At 41.5% G+C, this 22107-nt stretch overlaps 1 protein-coding gene across 1 annotated transcript; it reads right to left on the bottom strand.

Annotated features, from left to right (window-relative positions):
• Positions 1-3588: 3588 nt before the first annotated feature.
• LOC114455574 (very-long-chain (3R)-3-hydroxyacyl-CoA dehydratase 2-like) lies at positions 3589-21284 on the bottom strand. The gene is made up of 7 exons (XM_028436899.1): positions 21061-21284; positions 18211-18328; positions 13181-13199; positions 5976-6064; positions 5447-5568; positions 5078-5256; positions 3589-4180 (listed from the first exon to the last, which is right to left on the bottom strand). Exons 1-7 carry the CDS (start codon positions 21186-21188, stop codon positions 4098-4100), a joined length of 738 nt encoding a protein of 245 aa, XP_028292700.1. The 5' UTR covers positions 21189-21284; the 3' UTR covers positions 3589-4097.
• Positions 21285-22107: the final 823 nt, after the last annotated feature.

Below are 22107 nucleotides of genomic sequence, written 5' to 3'. Positions count from 1 at the left end.
GGGCCCGAGCACCAGAAGTGGTATGAAAGCCCTATTGTTCCCATAAGGATTATAATTATTAGGGTCTGAAGGCCGTAGGAACCAATTATTCTTGCTTTTATTAGGGTCCAAAGGCCATGAATGGCCGTAGGATTACTATTACAACAACACATCATCAGTAGCGTAAAACTAACCTGTCTCACGACTGTCTAATCCCAGCTCTGTCGTGTCTCACGACAGGTTAGGGTAAAACATGTTAGTAATCAAATTTAAAACAGGTTAGTTTTACCCTACTGATGATGTGTTGTTGCAATAGTAACCTTGCTACGTCATCAACCCGGAAGTCGTCTTTTTGGAGGTAAGCAACGGGCTGCTTACCTCCAAAAAGGCGACTTCGGGGTTGATGACGCCGTGAAAATCCTCTATTGTTCTTATATATTATTATTATTATTCCTCACCAGTTCACCCCCTTAGGATGCCCAAAGTCTCACAAAAATTTGCACGCACCTCAGGCTTGCTGAAAAACGAGATAATTTGGCGCAGTGAAAAAAAATGACGCCAAAAATGCATTGGACCCGCACGACCAGCAGGTTTGCCCAATCTGTATGAAATTCACCACATGTATTCTTGACCCTAAGATGAGCAAAATGTCACAATATGATCACGCCCAAAACCAAACTGTAAGTCAGCCATCTTTGGTCAAAAAATGGCTTTCGCCCAGGAAACGCATTTAGACAAACTAGTCTGAGGAGCTCCAAGCGATTCGCTTCAAACTCGGCCAGAACACTTAAGACCCACTGCAGATTAAAAATCATCGAAAGAATTTGCGTATCTCTCATGGTTTGGTTGTGCGCACATTACAAACGCAATGCAAAAATGAGCACAAAGTGTGATGGACCCGCACGACCAGCAGGTTTGTCTTATTCATACGAAATTCACCACATGTATTCTTGACCCCAAGATGAGCAAAACGTTAGACAATGACCCTGCCCAAAACCAAACAGGAAGTCGGCCATCTGGAGTTAATGGCATTTTGCTCTTGCGCAAACTAATCTGAAATCAAAACTTCACTTGATTCACTTCAAACTCGGCCAGAACACTTAGGACCCACTGAAGATTAAAAATTAATTGCATATCTCTTAACTGTTTGGTCGTGGCGCGACTGGCGCCACTTAGCAATAATAGGAAAATGCATATTAAGTTCAAAATGCTTCATATTTGATACACATGTTGACTGTCCATCCCTAAACAAGACTCAATGTCAAAATTACCCATCATGCCTTGCGTTCTCAGAGGGCGCCGCTTTTAGTGGCGTCCGACGCTAACAGTTCTAGTGGAAAGACGATATGTCGTGTTGACTTGAAAATAGTGTTGGATGAATCCTATAACATGGGAGCAGGTCGCTGATGAAAAAAAAACATTCTGTGATCAGTGGGAGGGGCCTATAATGTCACTGGATAATCACATTCTAAATGCTGTATCTTGGCTATTTTTCAATGGATTCGCATCAAATTTACATGTATTCTTGACCCCAAGATGAACAAAAAGTTACATTATGACCCTGCCTAAATGTGTGTTGCTGGTAATGGTAAGTATTTTTCTCTCTTAGTGTGTTTTTGGTGTCATTTTGTCATTGTTGTTTGTTTGTTCTTTTTATTATTCATTATTATAGATCATCTTTTTTATGTTTTTGTTGTTTTGTGAGTTGCTGGTAACATTTAGTATGATTATCATTTTTAAGCAAAAATAAATATTATAAACCCATATTGTTAATGCTTTCATTTGTTAATTTTCCTCTCTCTTAATCACCGCTGTAGTGCCATCGCGTACCCCTAGGGGTTCAAATAACCCTATTTGAGAAATACTGGACTAGTGTACATATATATATATATATTATAGAACCAGAAATATATATATTTTTTCCATTCATGTTTAAATTGCTGTGCTAGTGGACAAGTGCAGCACTTCAAAGTATTTTTTATAAATAAAGAGAGCTTTATAATTCCCATATTACATGTTTATTGAAAATATATACTTAGAATTCACAGCTATACAAAGTCTGTTGTCTCCATGCAAAACTTCGGTATCAAAACTGACTGAGTAAAACCAGGTTTGGATTAACACATACCATGCATGTGTAGCTTCTGTTACATTGTATCATAGATCATAATTCCAGGCATTTCCATATCTTCTTTCATGCCGCTCTGAAACAAGCTGCAGTCCTGCAAGCATTTTCTGTTTACTCAATATTTCCCAAAGACATGCTCGATCATTTATGAAGAAAAAGAAAATAGCTTTTATTCTGATAAATGAAAAACTTCACAACTTATTCAGTGGGACTACACTTTGATGTTGATCTTTAAGATAAAGAAAGCTGAGGTGTGGAAAAACATACAGCCACATATGAATATAATGTTAAGCTCTCACCCTTGATTCTGAAGAGTCTCGACTTCATATTTAAAGCATCAGTAAACCAAGAGGCTTGTGGATTTTTCCTGAAGATGGGATTAGGAATGTGTGTGCATCTCCTCTCACAGTGCTGCTTTTGCTACATGGGCCTGCTGCAATGTATTCATCTTCAATCCACTCAGATAGAAGCAAAACTCTGAAACGTCTCAGTAAGCTGTAAAACTACCACTTGTAAATACTGTATATGCAGCTCTACAGATGATAGAAAAGAGCTTTTTTTTCTTGTTGCAACAAACAAACAAATTTGCAGATTACTGCAACAAAGGAGCTGGAGCTGGGTCCAAAAGCATTACATCCTTCAGTGCCAATCCTTCAAAGTGTAACAGATTTAAAAAAAAAAAAAACACTCCAAATTTAAGGATTAAAGTTTAGAAAACTTCATATTTCAAAGTAAGATAATAAACATCCAACCCACAAACTAAGCAAAAGGCAGATATCTTTTTAGAATTCAGAGCTCCTTTAATCTGTTGCTACAGTGTTGAAAACTATTCTTAAAAACATGATATACATGGCATAGAAAATAAATAATAACTTATTATACTATGACCAAACCAAGCCCATTGTGACTATAGAGCTCTAAATGTCAGCCATTTTCCCAGCTCATCTCACCCATAGAAGGCTGATAAACATCTCTCACTACTTTGTTTCATAACTAACTTCAGACGTTTTCTGATTCCCAAAAATCCATTTAGAGAGGAACATGTTGACCTGCTGTCTACCCATAACACACACTGTTATAAAGGGGTCATAAATAATACTATAGTTGTTCAGTGCATGTAATAAACATGTAACTGTTCTTTTGTATTTGAAGATGGAATGTTACCTTTAAGATGATCACAAGGACTATACAAGCATGAATGACTCAGTCATGTGCATGTTTGTAAAACTAAATTAGGAACAAAAATAACTGAAATATTTACACATAAAAGTAAAAATTTGCAGAAAAATACTTCATGAAATCAATATGAATATCAATCTGCAAATCACACAAAAGTGCAACTTGCAATCATTACTAAGAGGCTTGGTAACAAATGTTTGTATTAAAGTACAAAAAAAAACCACAGTTACACATTACGACAACAGCCAAGCAAACACTTGAAAAGAAAAACAGATGGAAACAGAAAATTAAGCATGCAAACATGGAATGAAAAAGGTTTATTGATCCAAGTAAGGAATGGGCTTCACAATGTATATCAAATAATGTAACAATTAAAAAAAAAGTTTGGACAAATTGACACTAAAGAATCTATGTTAAGCTCTGAATTTCCAAAATCACAGAAACAGATTTGCTTCTTTAATATGACCAAAAGGAAGATAATTTATTCTATCAGGTGTGTGGAGTCTTTGAAAAGGAAGAAATGGATTCTCTATCCCAGCATCCTTCAGCTGGAGCTGCACCGTGGAGCTCTGCACTTACAGCTGTGAGCTCTCTAACTCAGTCATTTCACTTTGTTGACAAATCAAAAATAAAACTAAAAACCTGTTCATTAAACGTGTGTGACCACTTGTAGATCCGACAAAGGGCTGAAGGGATAAAGTGTCTGCTTAATGTAATCATCATTCTGCTCAGCACTGGGGGATTTCTGTTCAGAAGCAGATGTGGTGTTGGGTCCTCGGAGAGTTTGCTTTGGAATCATTGTGAATGCAGATCACTCCACTTTGCTATAGTCCTCTGTGTGGCCCAGAACCTTCTTCCTCTGTCGTATCATGTGGAAGTAAAGTTGGGGAAACACTGGAGCAGAACAAGAAGATATATTTACACCTCATTATGTTGTTTCTGTTGTTCATGAGCTAAAGAAAAACACCAGCAAGGATAGGGTTATTCAGCGCCCTCTGCTGGTATCACACAACCAAATTCTTTGGATGAAGCAAATAAAATATGTAATCACTGTCTGCACAAGATAAGTATGGAGGATGATGTGTTATGGATCATTAGTGTATAAAAATATTTTTTTTATTGTAAGGAACTGGAAGTTAGAATAAAATGATTTGTCTTGAGAAAAACCTTTCATAATTACAACAGGCAGGCATGTTGTCAAGTTACCGTTATTATAATGACATATCAGCTTGTCATTGCCTGATCTCGTATGATCTCAGAAGCTAAGCTGGTCTGGGCCTGGTTAGTAGTTGGATTGGAGACTACTGAGAATTCCAGGTGCTCCATTGGGGGACAGTCGCTCCAGTGATATCTGTTATTGTGTCCTTGGGCAAAGACATTGGACCCACATTGCCTAGTATGAATGTAGTGTGTGAGTGAGAGTTGTTGGTGGTCGGAGGGGCCATTGGCGCACCATGGCAGCCTCGTTTCCATCAGTCTGCCCCAGAGCAGCTGTGGACAAAATAGTAGCTTTCCTCCACGAAATGTGGAGTGAAAGAATAATGCCTTCATTCTGTAAAGTGCTTTGAGTGTCTATGATAAAAGCGCTGTATAAAATCCAATTCATTATTATTACAGCTATCAGTATATATTCTGTTCATTTATGCTGATTATTATAGTAGTCATTCTCTTACATACGTGTAATACAAACATCTATTCTCATCATTATGATAACGTTAAAGGCATTTTAGTCAACTTTAGATAATAAATAAATGTTTCATTTAATGTCACTAGAAAAGCAGGTGAACTCACAGGGAATGTAGGAGACCATAACGATGATGAGGAAGGAGTGGTAGTCAAAGGAGAAGTTGTACTTGTTGGGCAGCGTGACGGAGTACAGGCCAGTCTTCTGTGCATGAGGCAGTGCTGCATAGATGGTCAGCAGTTCCCCAGTTACTCCCATAGGATACAGCACGAAGAAGAACGTGTACCTAAATAAAATATGGCATAAAACTTAAAAAGAAACAGGAAAATATAAAACGTACGATGGTAACTGGCCTGCTGGACTGATCCTGTAAAATTGCTTTAGTGACGCATATATGAGAATAAATAAAGTTCTTGTGACATTAAAGTGGCCTGAGACTCCCTGTGATGAATCTGATGAATGCTCTTCTGTCCTACCTCGCCCATTTGATGAGATAGGGCAGGTGATTGAGCAGACTGAAGGTGTAGAAAGAGTAGCGGATGATCTCTGTGACGGTCCAGGCTGTGACAAACAGCAGCACGCTGTCTTCACTCTGGACCTGTAGAGACAGAAACAGGACAGAAGACACACAGAAGCATCAGTCCACTGGCCTCCAATGGAAAGTCTTCATGGTAGAATCATGCTGTTTCACATCACACTGCGGGCACAATGTCACTACCCTAATCAGGTTAAACACTAAGCAAACAGTGTTAAAGGATAACACAGCAACAGTACAGTATGCATTGCTAATTCTAAATTAATTCATGAAACAAGGTGGAAATCAGATGGTCGTTTAGATGAAGTAGATGAAATTTTGAAACCTTCACTGAAAGAGCGTCTAATTCTACTTACATATTTATTCGTCTCCGATCTACAAACAGGGCAAACACTGTGTCAGCTGTGAACCCTTTATATGATGTGTCCACCGCTCTGTACTGTTGCAGTGAAACATAATGTTTGTTGTACCTCTTTGACGCTGTGTGTGACGGCCCAGGTCAGGAAGACCCGCGACATCACCTGAAATCCAGTCAGCACCACAGAGGACGGCACGATTCCTAAGTCACCAAAGCAGAAGACAAACATGACTCAGCTCATTTCTCTATGTTCACAACGTTCTCACTCATGGATTGTAATTCTGCACCTGTTTTTAGAGGCTCATTGGCTAGGACAGACAAAAAAGAAAGACAATTGTTTTTTTGTACATGACCCTCCCAGACCAGATAGCTCCTGAGTTAATGTCAACTGGTACAGTAAATGCAATACATTTGCTGTATATTTCATCTAAATAAAAATATAGACTATAAAGACAAACGTCAGCAAAATAACAAAAATCCTGAACAGCTTCAACCACTGAGGGATGAGTCAAAACAATAGAGGAAACTGTTCAGCAGTTCAATCCATCAATGTGTTGCCTTGGCACAATACCATCAGACTTCTTTAAAAATGTTGTAAAATCAATTGTGACTGATTTGTGTCAGATAATTACCTGAGAACAGTGGATGCCTCTATACTGGCTAACCACAGGCCAATCAACAACCTTCCTTTCATGGCAAAGATCAGTGAGAAGGTAGTCTTCAACCAACTGAGTCAATTGTGTTTGACACTGTGGACGATAACATTTTGTTCCACAGATTGCAAACATGGGTTGGACTAAATGTAAAAGTACTGCAATTATTTAGGTCCTACTTTGAGGGGTAAAGTTATTTTGTAGGCATTGGTCTGCTGTATAATTATCCATCAGTGAGATGTTAGTCAGATATGAACCCAGCAGGTCTCTCAGATCTATGGACACAGGTCAGATAGTGAAGCCCAGAGTTCACAGCAAACATGGTGAAGCTGCTTTTAGTTGTTATGCTGCAAAGAAGTGGAACAAACTACCAGCAGAGCTGAAGTCAGCATCCAATGTGAACATTTTTAAATCCAAGTTAAAGGCATTTTTTTCTCTACTGTGTATGACTGAGAGGGAGATTTTAAGTCACGTTATTGTTGATATAATGTTTTTACTGCTGATTTTAAACTCTGTTCAATGTTCTGATGTTATTATTAAACAGTGTAATGTTTTCTGCTGCACTTTTTAAATTATGTAAAGCACATCGAATTGCCTTATGTATGAAATGCACTATACAAATAAATTGTGTGGTCTATTCAGATTTTAACCACTAGGTGGTGGTAAGTGCTTCATTACTGAGGTCATAAAAAGTTCCAATTCATACGAAGAGTTACGAATATAACTATGGTTCTATGAATCCCGAATGACCGCCAGAGGCGGTGCTTTAAGCACTGAATATTCCCCTTCGCGGATGCGCAGTGCGAGTATGTATACCAACAATGTCACCCGTGACCCCTGGATGACCCGGAGGAAGTTTATCTCTTCAGGTATCACTCCAGGATACTTTCCTACCGAATCAAGCAACACTCCTGGTAGAGTGGCACCGCACACCAGATGGGATGAGACGGTTACTTGCCCAATATGCATGGGCAATCACATCGACAATCCAGTTGGACAGGCGCTGCTTGGAGACAGCACCATCCCTGTTAGGGCCACCATAACAGAGAAAGAGCTAATCAGACCCCTGAAAACCTACAGTAGCTGCAATGTAGGCTTCCAGGGAGCGCACTGGGCACAACAGGCCAGGCTGGACCTCTGGCTCCACGGAAAGAAGGGTTGAACCGTGCCAGCCGAATGGGCTGGTTGAGGTGAGCGCGGGACAGCACTTTAGGGAGAAAAGTTGTGTTCGGCCACAGAGTGACTCCCTAGCCGTCCGATATTCCACCTCAGACATGTGTTCAAACAGGGCTCAAACGGTGGAAGGACACCAGCACCAGGGGAAGATCCCATACTGGAGACCTCGTTTCTCTCGGAGGATACAACCTCCAAGCTCCTCTCAAGAGAAGGGACACCAGCTTGTGGTTACCGATCTTGCCATTGTCGACCACTACACGTCGGCAAGATATTGCTGCGACATAGACTCTCAGCATTGAATGAAAATGCCCTTTGTCCAGAAGGGACTGGAGGAAGTCCAGGATAGTTGGCACAGGGCAGTGCACAGGGTCCACCTCCCGCATTGTACACCAGTCGGAAAACAGTTTCCATCTGTTCTCATACTGGAGGCGAGTAGACGGCGCTCTTGCATTCATTATAGTATATCTAACTGGGTCGGCACAGACGCTCAGTTGAAGGAGTTGCGGATTGTGGTGCCAAATCCGCCCAGCCAGTTGGGACAGGAGATCCCTCCTGTTGGGAAGGCGCCACGGTGCGCCGTGACAGAGGCTGTGCAGCAGCAGGAACCAGCGCCTTCCTGGCCTGACAGGAGCTACAAGCAGGATCCCGTGGCACTCCTGAAGGACCCTGTGGAGTACCAGCTGAATCAGAGGAAACGTTGGGAAGGCATACAAGAGGCCATCCGGCCAAGGATGAGCCAATGCGTCCTGGCCGAGAGGACTGGTTGTCTCGGCCAAGGAGAACCACAGAGGGCAGTGGGTCGACTGCTCCAAAGCAAAGAGGTCCACCTCTGCCCTGCCGAATATGCTCCATATAATGTTTGTTACCTCCGGGTGGAGGTGCCACTCCCCTGACTGAGGTTTCCGACGGGAGAGGAAGTCCGCCAAGTGGTTCTGCTCTCCCGGTATATGCATTGCTCGTATACTGATCAAGCGGGGGGCTGCCCATGTGAAGAGCTCCCTTGCCACTTCCAGCAGCCATGCAGACTTGGTACCGCCCTGATGGTTTATGTGATACACTGTAGACGTGTTGTCTGACCGCACAAGGACATGCTTGTCCCTCAGATGTGGCAAGAAGTGCTTGAGAGCTAGGTGAACCGCATGCAGCTCCAACACATTGATGTGTGCACCTTGGTCTTCCACAGGCCAACACCCCTGGGCCGTCCTGCTCTGCCACACCGCACCCCATCCTGAGGGGCATGCGTTTGTGGTAACAGTCTCCCTGCGAGATGGAACGAAGCCTATAGGAACGCCTCTGAGCAAGTAAGCTCCGTCCCTCCACGGAACCAGGGCGCAAAGACACTGCTGTGAGACCTTGAGCTTCCTGCTCCTGTGCTGCTTTGCATCCAAGTGAAAGCTGTTCAGCCACCTCTGCAGTGGGCGCAGCGACAGCAAGCCCAGAGGAACTACCCCCGGAACTGAAGTTAGCTTGCCCAAAAGACGGAGGAAAGAGACATAGGTCAGCCAGCGGCCCTTCCTGAATAAGGCGAGCTGGTGAAAAATACCGTCCACGCGGTGGGGGGAGGGTTTCGCTGTCATAGTTATACTGTTCAGTAAAACCCCAATGAAAACTTTGACCCGGGATGGCACCCGGCAACTTTTTTCCACATTCACCTTGAGTCCAAGTCGAGCCACATGGGACAGAAGACGCTCTGTGTCTTGTGACGACTGGACCCGGGATGGAGCACAGATCAGCCAGTTGTCCAGGTATGGGAGAACCTTCAAGCCCCGAGACTGTAGAGGTGCTAGGGCCGCAGACACACACCTTGTGAAGACCCTTGGGGAGAGAGAGATGCCGAAGGGCAGCACCCTGAACTGCCAGCGGTGGCCGCGGTATGTGAAGCGCAGAAACTGCCTGTGTTGCTGAGCAATTGGAACGTGAAAGTGCGCGTCCTTGAGGTCTATCGATGTGAACCAGTCCCCATAAGCCACCGTTCTGAGGACATCTGCTGTGGTCAGCATGTGAAAAGGTATGATCTTCAGAAATTTGTTCAACCCTCTGAGGTCTAGGATTGGGCGGAATCCGCCTGTCTTTTTTGCCACTAAAAAGTATACTGAGTAGAACCCTCTGTGACCTGACCGGGGGTCTAGAGGCTCGATGGCGCCCTTGGCCAGGAGGGCGGACAGCTCCTGGTCTAATGTGAGAGCCTTTGCCGGGTCACTGATGGATGTCATTTTGACCCGGCCAGACGTGGGGCCCCGGCGGCGGAATTGAAGTTTGTACCCATAGGTTAGGGTGGCAACCACCCACGGGTCTGAAGCATGAGTAGCCCACTGTTGGAGCGGCTGATGCGAAAAATATCTGACCGCCAGCCCCAAGGCCTCAATCTCTGCCCCCCCGGCCCCTCGGGGCCCTAGTGGGAGGGCGGAAAGGCTCTGGAGCTCGAAATCATCTGGGGGGCAGGCGAGCAGAACCCCAAAATTCCCAGACTGGTCTCCGTGCGGGATGCTGGGCATCACGACAACCAGTGGAGGGAGTTGTCGGCGGCACGTGGGTGCAAAAAACAGCACCTCCTCCTGATAGGGGATCTATCAGGAGGAGGCATCCGGCAAAACCCCGCAAGCTGCTGCCTGGTTTGCCCCACCTGGATGGTTCGTCCCAGCGCTTCCTGGGCTGCTGGATCAAATGTCTCCCCCGGTTCGACCGGGAGGCCGTGCAGCATTCTCCTGGCTGCCTCCATTAAGTTCGACTGGGACAGCCAAACCTGACGACGAGCTTGGACTAAGATGGACATTATTCGCCCAAGCTCTCTAGACATAAGCCCAAAAGCCTCAATGAGGCATCACAGAAGGTAACCGCATCGGCATGCACACCGCCCTCCTGCAGTGAGGCTGAGAGGGCCAACATGAGGTGTGATAGGGAGTTTCCCATGCGACCAGCACGTGCTCCAGCATCATAAGCCCTCGTGAGAAGGTCATCGGTTATTCGACACTGGGGTCAAGGACACCTAGCATCCCTTCGAAGTGCTTCATCTGGGAACACAATAAGAGAAGCGATGGCAGGCTGGATGGGCGGAGTGCGATCCAGGCCAGCCCCCGCTGCATCATGCATGGCTGCCAGGGTCCGCCCATCTGCAGAGAGACGGGTGCAAGGCTTACTGTCCCTCCAACAGGACTGTAACTCCTTCAGATAATCCTCTGAATGTGGAATAGCGAAAGCTCTGGAGGCAGGCCTGCGCCTGAAGAAGGCGTTTGCAGATGCTGCCTCTGCCTGCTGTGGGACAGCTGTGTGCAGCTGCTGTAGAGCCAGGCGCATGACAGCGCGCATGGAGTTGTCTTCCACCTCGGCCCCAGAACTCTGATCTGAGGAGTGGGAGCCCTGCTCAGACACCTGGGATCCGACATCCAAATTCTTCCCATATTCACAGAAACGGCTAGCTGAAGCAGCCAAAGAGAGTGTCTCTTCCTCGGGCAGCAGCGTTGGCATTGGGGGAGAGAGTGCCGCATCAGCCACCAGGGGATTAACCGGCTGGCTGTCGGCCAGCAGGGATCTCATCTGAGCCAATTCAGCAGACAGCTGCTCTACTTTAGATGATAACCCACTATGGTCAGACTTCGTTCTCTTCCTGGAAGGGGCAGCTGTCGTAGTCTCTGCCCGCCTCTTGGAGTGTGTCTGACGGGTCGGAGGTGGCTGGCCTGGGGGGAGGTCGACTACGGCTACTGAGCCTTCCACCCCCGCCAACCTGGCAACCCTGGCCACCCGAGGCAAGTAGCTGCAGTTCATGCAGGGATTGCGTACACAGCAAAACCATAGCAGATTTTTGCTTGTTTGTTTGTTTGGTTTTTAAACCATTTTAATACTCTGGTGGTACAATAAATACAAAAAAGAAAACAGTGTTGCGTTAGTTTGTTTTTCATGGTAAATTAACTTGGTGATCTGAAGAGAGTTGTCTGTTTAAGCCTTTTTGCAGTATTTGAATTTAATAATTCATTAAAGGGGACATATCATGCTAAATCCACTTTTTTAGCCCTTAAATGCATTTTGATGTATATTTAGAGTGTTTAGAAGTACAGAAAAGTTCAAATTAATCTCTTCAGGTGCTCCGTTGATATCTTTATATTCTGTTTTGGTCATATTTTTCAATCTGGTTTGATTTTTCGATTCTCTATTACGTTTTTTGAACAATAACGTCAGCGGAACTGCCAAATTAGGACATCGACTCCAGGCCCAACACTTCGAGCAATCCGCCATTTTTATTTCTCGCTTTTATTTTGTAGTCCAAGCTCCAGGATGCAGAAGTTACGAGAGGAGAAATCAAAATATTTGGTTGTTGGATGTAGTAACCCACACGCTTCATTACAACGTCTCCCAGCATCAGAACCTTTTCGAAGTACCTGGTTGAGTTTTATTTTTCACGGAAATGTACACACATCTGTGGGTAAGGTAATTTTTGTGTGCACGAAGCACTTCAAGGATGACTGCTTCATCAACCTCCGCCAGTATAAAGAAGGATTTGCCGAAAGACTCTATCTGATTGAGGGTTCAATTCCTTCTATCTTTGGAGACGACGAACAGAGCACTTCGTTAAGCTGTAAATAACGCTAAAAAGTGTGATGATAAGACGTCCCTGTCATTGTTTTGTTAGCATTAGCAGTTGCACCGTCTTCATATGTTAGCGCTGTGTGCTCGTTTTAGATCCTTGATGATATGGCCTACGTGGTTTAATTTAAGTCTAAAGTTTTCATTAGTCATTTTATTTTGCCGTTTTTGTCTCCGAAAAGACTGTATTAAAATGCATTTCGTGACGTTAGCTTGGCGTTAGCGTTAGCTCGGTGCTTGTGTTAGCTCACTTGTTAAGGTTCTGCAGGTTCATCATCTTCATTTTCATCTCGCTCCGCCGGGTCCGACTCTGGCTCAAACATGTAAGGCTGGATGGACAAGTCTTCCGTTGTTGACATTGTGTAAATAACGTGTGAATAAACTTTTTCTGCGCCGCTACATAGCCATATCTCTTCTATCAAACTACAAAAATGGCCGAGCAGGGTGGAGTTGAACCTGGAGAGGGGGCGGGGTATGAAGTGTCTCATTTGCATTTAAAGAGACCACCAAAACGAGTTGCTCTTAGAAGCACATCAGAAAAGGGGTAGAAAAGGGGTCTGGGGAGCTATAATAATGAGGAATTCAGACCCAAGCAGTGCAGTTCCGCTTTATATAGACCACAACTGTATGATTTATATCTAAAAAGGAAGGATTTAAAACCATGATATGTCCCCTTTAAGTTGCACACATAGTCAAAAAATAGCAGCCCCAGGAAGAAGATGGGCAGGGTTTCATAGGTGGATAAGTTCCTAAATCCAAATGTAATGTATTGTATATAAACTGCAACCTTTATCAAGTCAACCTGTAGTCTTTTGTCTGTTACAAATAGTTCATTTTCATCACTGTCTAATGCATTTTGCTTGTAGAGCAGAGGAGTTGAATTGAGGGTAGAAACTGAAAGCACACTCACCTACAGCACAGTGCAGTATCTGAGAAACATGGAGAAAACAGAGAATTAATCACTAAAACATCTGGAAAGAGATAACGCCATTTAATTCAACTGTGACGTTTTTATAGAAGAGCACAGACTCATGGTCTACTAGAAACAGACACAAGATATTTATCTTAGTTCCTGTTACTGATGCACAATAAATGATATAATATAATGTGGACTGAGGTTGGGTTTAAAGGTTGCAGGTACAGAACTCCTCCCTTTGTGAAATTCATAGTTATGGATGCAAAAAGCACTTCAGCTGTAGTGTGTTACATTGTTAATGACCTCTGTAACTCCCTGCAAAGCTTAAATTAACGAAAAGTAAGGATACCAAACAAGTACAAATAACCAAACTAATTTCATTTTATTGTTTGTTTCAGTTTAAAGAGGTTAAAATCTGATGAAACCTGTGGTGAAGTGTTAAAAACCCAACCTATTTTTGTTGGTACTGATTTATTTTCTTTTTCAATAAACAACTGTTTCTCTCCAGTACACAGACCCACACTGTGGAGCCTCTCAACAGGAACTGTATTACCAAACTTCCTCCACACAGCATAGTGTATATGTAGGAGGGTAGTGTGTATTACATCCTCCACATTACACAATAAAAGTCACAATTAATCTCTGATTTTAAACGGTCATGTATTATATATGATTGTGACATCATACTGAATGTCAGAGTAAAAGAACAAAGTCTTCCTGGCTGTGTGCCAAATATGCAGAGCTGTACGCTGAAGCCTGATTGGTTATCAGACTGTTAAAAAGCAGAGGGCGTTCCAATCACTGCACAGATCAAATAACAGAAGACTCAGAAGTCAGCTTTCATTCTTTAATATTATTGTTATTAACAACATTATTATTATTATTATTATTATTATTATTATTATTATTATTATCATTATTATTATTATTATTATTATTATTATTATTATTATTATTATTATTATTATTATTAATAAAGGTCCAGTAGTATGCTATTTTTCACACATTTATTTTTTCAGCAACATAATATTTGAGAACTGTTTTCCCAAACTCACCTAGTTTTAGCCCTCTGAAAAGTCACTTTCATGATGCTTCTAAAAACAGGGCTGTTTTGGGGCCTTCATGCATATGCATGCGTGGGCGTGTCTGTAGATGCAGACTTCATGTCTTGCTGTTGTAGAGGGTGATCAGTGATCACCATAACAATTTTCTTTTGCTATCCACACACTCTTGTTCTTAGCCAAAAAACTGCACATTACAGTAAAACACATGGATATCTAAGCGGCTATTGTCTGACAAAAAGGCTGCTTCACGGGGTGTGTTTATCACATCAGCAGCAGAGTCAGTAATCTGTTTCAAAAACTCACCACAGCTGCTATGTTGCTTTCTTGTCATTCGCACATATTCTAACCATAGAACTAGTCCATTTAAGACGATAGTTCACTGTTTTGTCCAACAGCTGCGTCGCATTGGGTCACAAACACATCAGATCAAAGGCCATACAGGGTGGTATAACGGTTACTAAAAGTGGAACTGATTGAGCACTCACACTGCACTATGGATTACTTATATACTGAACGTAAATATATTATCTGTGGAAAAAGGGACTAGTGTTTAAGGGAGCAGGCTTGTAATCGGAGGGTCAGTGGTTCTAATAAATTTTGTGTATGTAGCTTTACATACAGTATATGACAATAAAGTATAACATATACAGTATTCTATATCAAACCGCAGTGTTTGTTCTGCAGTGTTTGCTCCGCAGTGTTTGCTCCGTTTAGAAAGAAGACGATATGTCATTTTAAGGTCGCTCCCTGGTATAATTATGAATTGCGTCTTTTAAAACAGGCATCCCAAAAATTGGAAAGGAAATGGCTCTCTTCAAACATGGTAGAACTACATATTGCCTGGAGAAAAAGTTTGTTAGCTTATAAAAAAGCTCTTTGCAAAGCTAGAACTTCCTACTACTCAACTTTAATAGAGCAAAACAAGTAATAATCATCAGTTTTTCTTCAACGCTGTAGCCAGGCTCACTAAAAGCCACAGCTCTGTTGAACCCTCTATTCCTGTCAACCTGAGCAGTGATGACTTCATCAACTTCTTTACTGATAAAATTTTACTAATTTCTGAAATAATCCCAACATGCAGCTTTTATTAAAGGGGATAAATTATGAAAAATCCACTTTTGCAGTCTTTTTGAACACAAATGAAGTAACTTGAGTGTCCACACGGCACACACAATGTGAAATAAATCCATTTGGTTGTTTGTTTGTGGTCTGTGTAACACAGAGAAAATTGCTCTGTTTCAAATTTTATACATTTGTGACATCACAAGTGAAATCGGGAAAGAAAATACCCTCCCCTCAGCTGGTATCTCCACCTCCAACCTGAAAATTTTGACAAGGTCCGTCATTGCTTTTCTCGCTAGCAAATGGCTACCGGTAAAACTAAATACAGAACCCCTCCCCCACACCCACCATCCACCCCTACAGGCTATGGTTTCGTGACTGTGTTTTTGTGCTGTTTACTGTCTTGTGTGTGTGAGGACGTCTTTTCCTTGTGTCAAACTGTACTACCCATAGGGAATTCAGTCTAAGACCTAAGAAGGAGGTGCTAACATTCTTATGAAGGGTAAGATGAGCCAGGATTGTCAGGAGGAGTTGTTTCCGCGATGTGACACAACGCGGGAAAAATCCTCATCCATTTGGAGCTGATTTTTGCAAAATAAGGAATAACAAGGGAGGGAGGAAACAGAACTTTTTCAACTTCGGCCCTCTGAATGAGACTAAAAGAATGTATATCATTGGCCACGTTTACATGGGAGCTTTAATTCCTCTTCAAAGCAGAATACAAGTGAATTCCTCTTTAACCCATCCTTGTAAAACACATAATTCCTAATGCTAATTTGATTCTGAATTAAAGTTAATTCCAAATTAGGTGACTGGTTTATTCCATTTTTAATTCCGAATTAGATAATTCCTCTTTCTTGTTAACACTTGGTTAAAGACGCTTTAAGTTCATTCGGATCGTTTTGCACCTGTGCAACTTGTGGCAATGACGCGCTGGTGAAAACATTATCCAAGATGGCGGCGGTCCAGACTCCAGCTGAGACTATTTAATTAGAACCTTAAAAGACATGGATATAATGAAAAGAGGTCAATTGTAAACACGCAGACTTTCACATGGACTTATTAAACACACAAGGACCTCGGTAAACAAACAGGCTTCACCGGACAGCTGGCACTAAGACCCAGAGACGGAGTAAATACATCCCCGTACTGCATGTACAGGCTGTAATATCACCAAGTTTATCATTTTACCAGTTGTTTGAGCTACGTACTATCTTTACTAGGAGCAACTATTTATTTGTGGTGATTGTTTTCCTGAGTTTACTAGGCTTTATTTACCGGTGATTAGTTCCTATCTCTCCTTCTGCTCCGCGATCCAAACTGAAATTGTGTGTTGTTGTCCGGCTGCTGCTTCAAAACTACAATCAAAATAAAAGTGAAAACAGTTCTCGTGTGGTCTTCTGTGTCACAGCCCACGATAAAAGGTTTATTGTGTGTTTTTCCTGATAGACGTGATCGACGTGATACGTCTCGCTCTCCCGCTGTCCAATCAGAGCCCTCCCAACCCCCAGAAAGCGGAATTATCTAAAGCCAAATAAACTGGTTTTTCATGTAAACCTCAGTTCTGAAATTACTATTTCCATGTAAACACGAAGCAGAACACTTTATTTCCGAATTAAAAAACATCATGTAACTGTGGCCACTGTAGCAAAACCATTATAAAGTGATCTTTTCATAATACCTCCCCTTTAATAATAATAATTCGTTTGTTTTCATTGTTTGCGTGTATTTTTTTAATCAGAGCTAAACTTGTATTAACATATCCAGAACTGTAAATACTATGATACCTTGATGGTTTAAGTAGAAGCTGAAGGATTAAATGTCTCACTGCTGTCCAGTGACGTGCCGTCAAGGTAGGCAAGGTAGGCAGTGCCTACCCAAGGGTGAATTGATATTTTGATTATTTCTTTTAATTATATTATAATTCTAAATTATTTATTTTTCCATTTCCAATAGCCTACAGTACCTATAAGTTTGAGAGTGTCTGCATTTTGTGTGTTTCATAGCACAAATTACTAAACAGCGCTATTTCCTGGAACAGCTGCAACAGTCTCACTCCGCTGTAAGGCAGAGGGAGGCCACGCCCCCTCCCAAAGGCATGTTGCTGCTCTGCCTCAGTTCCCATTGCGTGTTTTTATGTGTTTGCGCATGCGCAGTCAGGTCCCCAAGATGACAACCATTTACGTAACTGCGCTATGCTAAATGCTATACGTAAGTTCACAGTACATTAGTGAATTGATTCCATGTGACTGCTGCCGCTACGTTCTCTAGCTAGTGGGCGGGATAACACTACAGGCAGGATGACAGTGCTAGAGACGATAGAGAAACTTTTTTTTGAGGAAAAACAACAGCTTTTTAAAGATGAGAGACCAACACCTGAGTTACCAGAGCTTCAGCAAAGGTAAGGTCAGAACATGTTTCATACTTTTCACAGTGAATGGTACAAAAGGAAAGATTGGCTTTGTGGATGCTCCTCACTGAGGCTGTTCTGAGATCTTGTTGTCTTTTTCTCTGTGTTTCTGTGTTTCCAACACAAACAACGGATGCGCTGCCGTGTCATGAGATATAGCTTGTTGGGAGAGTATGGAGGCTATACTAAATAATTGTTTATGTTTCTTTAATGGTGTTTTACCATGTTGATTTTGTTAGATGGCTAAATACTTGTTCATGTGGATCTTGTTGGTTTTTTTATTCTTATTATGAATTTTATATTTTGAAAAGCGCATTGAGATGACCTTGTTGTAAATTGCTTTGTACAAATTAAGTTGATTTGAATTGAATTAACACTTGCCAGCAGAAACATATGAAATTGTCATTGGTGGTCTCGATTATCAACCTGCCTACCCAACCCTAGTGGTCACGGCACATCACTGCTGCTGTCCCACCTTTAACACTCACCTCTAGAACAGCTCCCGTCTGAAAGAACTTCAGAGGCTTTTCTATGGAGTAATACAGGCCGTGGTAGCTGCCTCGGGCCAGATAAGCTCGTACCAGTCCAACAGCAATCACCAGCCACCTGAACAACAGAGGAACAGCACACAGTCACTTCACATACTCAATTCACATTCAACAAATATTTCCTATCAAAAAAAAATAGCAACGAATGATTCAAAGCATTATATATAGAGATATGTCATCTAAACGAGCTGCAGATAAAAAGATAAATGGCATGTGGGTTAATGTTTGTTAAAACCAATAACAAATATTATACATTCAAAAAAAAATGTACATATGGATATCATACTGACTCATGTATCCATTTCTGCTTATGCTGATGATTGTGACCGATCCCAGCTGACTGAGAACATGAAACTGTCACTGGTTATTGATCCATCCCATTACACAGGCTCACATCTTCATAAGTAGCAGCCACAAACAACAGTAATCAGCAGGATATGTAATGCTTTCTTTATGTGTTCATGGATTTGGTTATCTGTCAAGTAACTGTTGGCCAAGTTTTGAATATAACCAGAAATTGATCAGGAGTCTGGGGCTAAAGACTTAATGAGTGAATCACTAATTAGGCATACATTAATTTTTCTATGTTCTGTCAGGGCTGGGCAATATATTGAGATTCAAGATAAATTGAGTTTTCTATTTTGGCGATATATAGAAAACTACAATATCGATGTGTGTATATATATATATATATGTATAAAAATACATACTGTATATATATATATATATATATATATATACTGCTTTTATTTCTCAGGACAGCATGAAAAGCACAGTTAGACGGATTTCTGAGTGCGTCCTAACCCAGACCTTCTCCGTAACAAGCCACACTACAGAGCTCACTCACACGTGCTGTCTCTTACAGGAGAAGAAAAAAAGCCAAAAGTGGCATTGTGCATCAGCAAATTACATTTAACTCAGAATTGTCTTTCTAGTCAGACTTCATTTGAAATAAAACTATCAGGATTTTTATCATATATCGCCATTTTGAGTAAAAATTTTGAGATATGAGTTTTGGTTCATATCGCCCAGCCCTATGTTTTGTCACATTCCTCTCAGGTAGGCTGGGATTGTTCCAAGCAATGTTTCTTCTGATAAAGTAATGGGTTTTAATGGGCAGAATCAGATTGAAAATTGTCACAGTATTTTATAGAAGTGTAAAGTTAAGTCAAGTTCACAGTAGCACACTTTTATATAAAATCTCCCAAAAGGCAGCGTCAGTTGATTAGGAACTGGGTGACCATGCTCTGCAATAAAAGCTCACTAAAAGGTGGAGCCAGTCAATGCAGAGTAAAGACAAATGTGACCCAACTGGTCGAAGCTGAAACAAACAGCTTGCTCTATGAGCAACTGTCTGAAATCCTTCAAACATGATCCAAAGCAAGTGATTTACAAAGTGTCTATTGATACGGAAATGTATCAATAGCCCCCAGGACTATTGACACGTATGTTTTCCGGACCTTTTCTACATAAGCGTAATGTGACTGTGTTTTTTCACTGTGTCAGGATGGCTGAGTGGTCTAAGGCATTAATTTAGAAGTGATCCCCCCCCCCCCACAATAAGTGCAGGGGTACTTTCGGTTAATATGTTCTTTTTTACAGAAGAATCATTTGTTTTATGTCTGAATTAGTTTTCGATCAAGTTGTTCAAATTAAAAAGGAGCACGGTAAATATTCTCAAATGTTTGTAGACAAAATGTGTCATATGTTGTAATAATAATAATTAGTCCATTTTATATAGAACTTTTGTATATATTGTTATCCAGTGAAAACAATCTATACCTGGTGAATGAAAAAAGAAAGCTGATATTCCTGCAGGAAATTAAAGAAACAAAGATAATATAATAAAGAGTTAAAGCAAACCAATCCATTAGTATTGTTTTATTCCCTCACCCAATAAGAATCGATAAGAGAATCGAATTGATGAGCAGTATTGATAATGGAATCGGAATCGCTAAATTCTTATCAATTCCCATCCCTATTCCTGGGTTAGGGTTAAAAATACATATACAAAAAAATAAACATTTTAGGGTATTTCCTGGGTTAGGGATAGGGCTAAAATAAAAGGGTTAGCAGGGTAGCTAAAAATAAATATGAGCTAAAATAAAACTGACGGAACTTTAAGTCACGTGGTGCACCTATCACGTCACCTAAACTGGTCAATGAGGGGCGCTCATACGTTTCCGTATGAATAGCCACGACCTTTAACTTATGATTACTTTAAATGCATAAATAATCTAGGAAATCAGGAAGGTCAACTTTTGATTTCGGACTAAACAATATTATTTTTCACCCCCTCTCTCCCTCTTCAAAACAATGCAGTAAGTTCACTCACATTCTAGCAAATATAGGTGTGGTTTTGAAAAAAGGCTGGAAGGAGTGTGAGAGATCAATCTTAGCTATGTACTTTCAACTGCAAACTTGCATTTTATTTATTTTTTTGTTTTTTTTGTGATACAAGGGTGTCAATCTAATGTTCCAGAGACTGTCCAGGCTGACAAAAGTCCATCTGTCCTAGTATGTGTCCTGTATTGTCCTGTCACTTACAATAAACACGCTGGTTGTCTGGTGAACATGCAGCGTTAATCTGTGTAAGCTGCTGTTATTTCACTCTACAGCACACACACACACACACACACACACACACACACACACACACACACACACACACACACACACACACACACACACACACACACACACACACACACACAAACACACACTTTTACAGCTGATTTGGTGTCATTGAGTTTAGCAAACACAGTCTCAATGGGGAACCACGCCACATACCCTGCTGTCATAACAACGTTGTAGATGACCAGGTAGGCCGTGGCCAGGGCGCCGGGTCCCTTCTTTCTTCTCCCGGTAACATCACTGTGGGCCCCTTTGCTGGTCCCTGGAGCGGCTGCTGCCGACATGTCTACAATAATACCCTCGATGTTTCCTTCTCTGATATCGTTGACAGCACCTGTCCGCTCCACCGACCCAGGAAAACGAGTGTTAACATAGACAAGATATACGTAGACGCCGCATTGACTGTGGGGGAGCGCGTCTACAGCGCCGCCATCTTGGACCGGTGCTGGAGGCAGCGGTGCATGGACATGTAAGAGATAAAATATTGTTAGCAGGTCGTTTTATAGCTAAAGAGATATAAACGCCGACAGGACGGACAGAACCATAGATCTTATGAATCTAGAGTTCCTAGCAACAGCCTGTTACACAGAAAAAACAATTACTGCAGTAATTGATGGGTTAGAGAGAATACAGCATCTATTAGAGCTAATAATAGGCCTGATTAATGATGGAATTGTTTTTGTTGTACACAATTCTTTATCTCCCGGCTACATTCCTCACATATTTAAGGTTTCCCAAAGACAGTAGTTAAGGAGACAATGGGAACCTGAAGGTTTTTGCTCTGCAGTGAGCACTTCAACACACATGACTTTGACAGGACAGGACAAATAGTCCAGCTGAGACAGGGAGTCAAATACTAAATATTTTTGTGATGATTGTTTATGTTCTTGTTCCTTGAATATTTCAGTTCTTTGGCTACAATAATAATAAAGATGATGATGATTGGGATATAATATTAATACTGACAGTAATAATAGTAATGGTTATAATAATAATAATAATAATAATAATAATAATAATAATAATAATAATAATAATAAGCAATAATAATAATAGCAATAAAAATAACAATAATAATAATAATACGATGAGAATTATATCATAAAATATTAATAATAAAAATAATCATACAATAATATGAGAAAATAATGACAATTATAAGAATAGCAATATCAATAATTCAGTTGAAGTATAATTATACAA

The sequence above is a fragment of the Gouania willdenowi genome, chromosome 21 (assembly GCF_900634775.1).
Source record: "Gouania willdenowi chromosome 21, fGouWil2.1, whole genome shotgun sequence".
Lineage (NCBI taxonomy): Eukaryota > Metazoa > Chordata > Actinopteri > Blenniiformes > Gobiesocidae > Gouania > Gouania willdenowi.
Note: the sequence above shows the minus strand (reverse complement) of the source record. Positions and strands in the feature narration are given on the sequence as shown.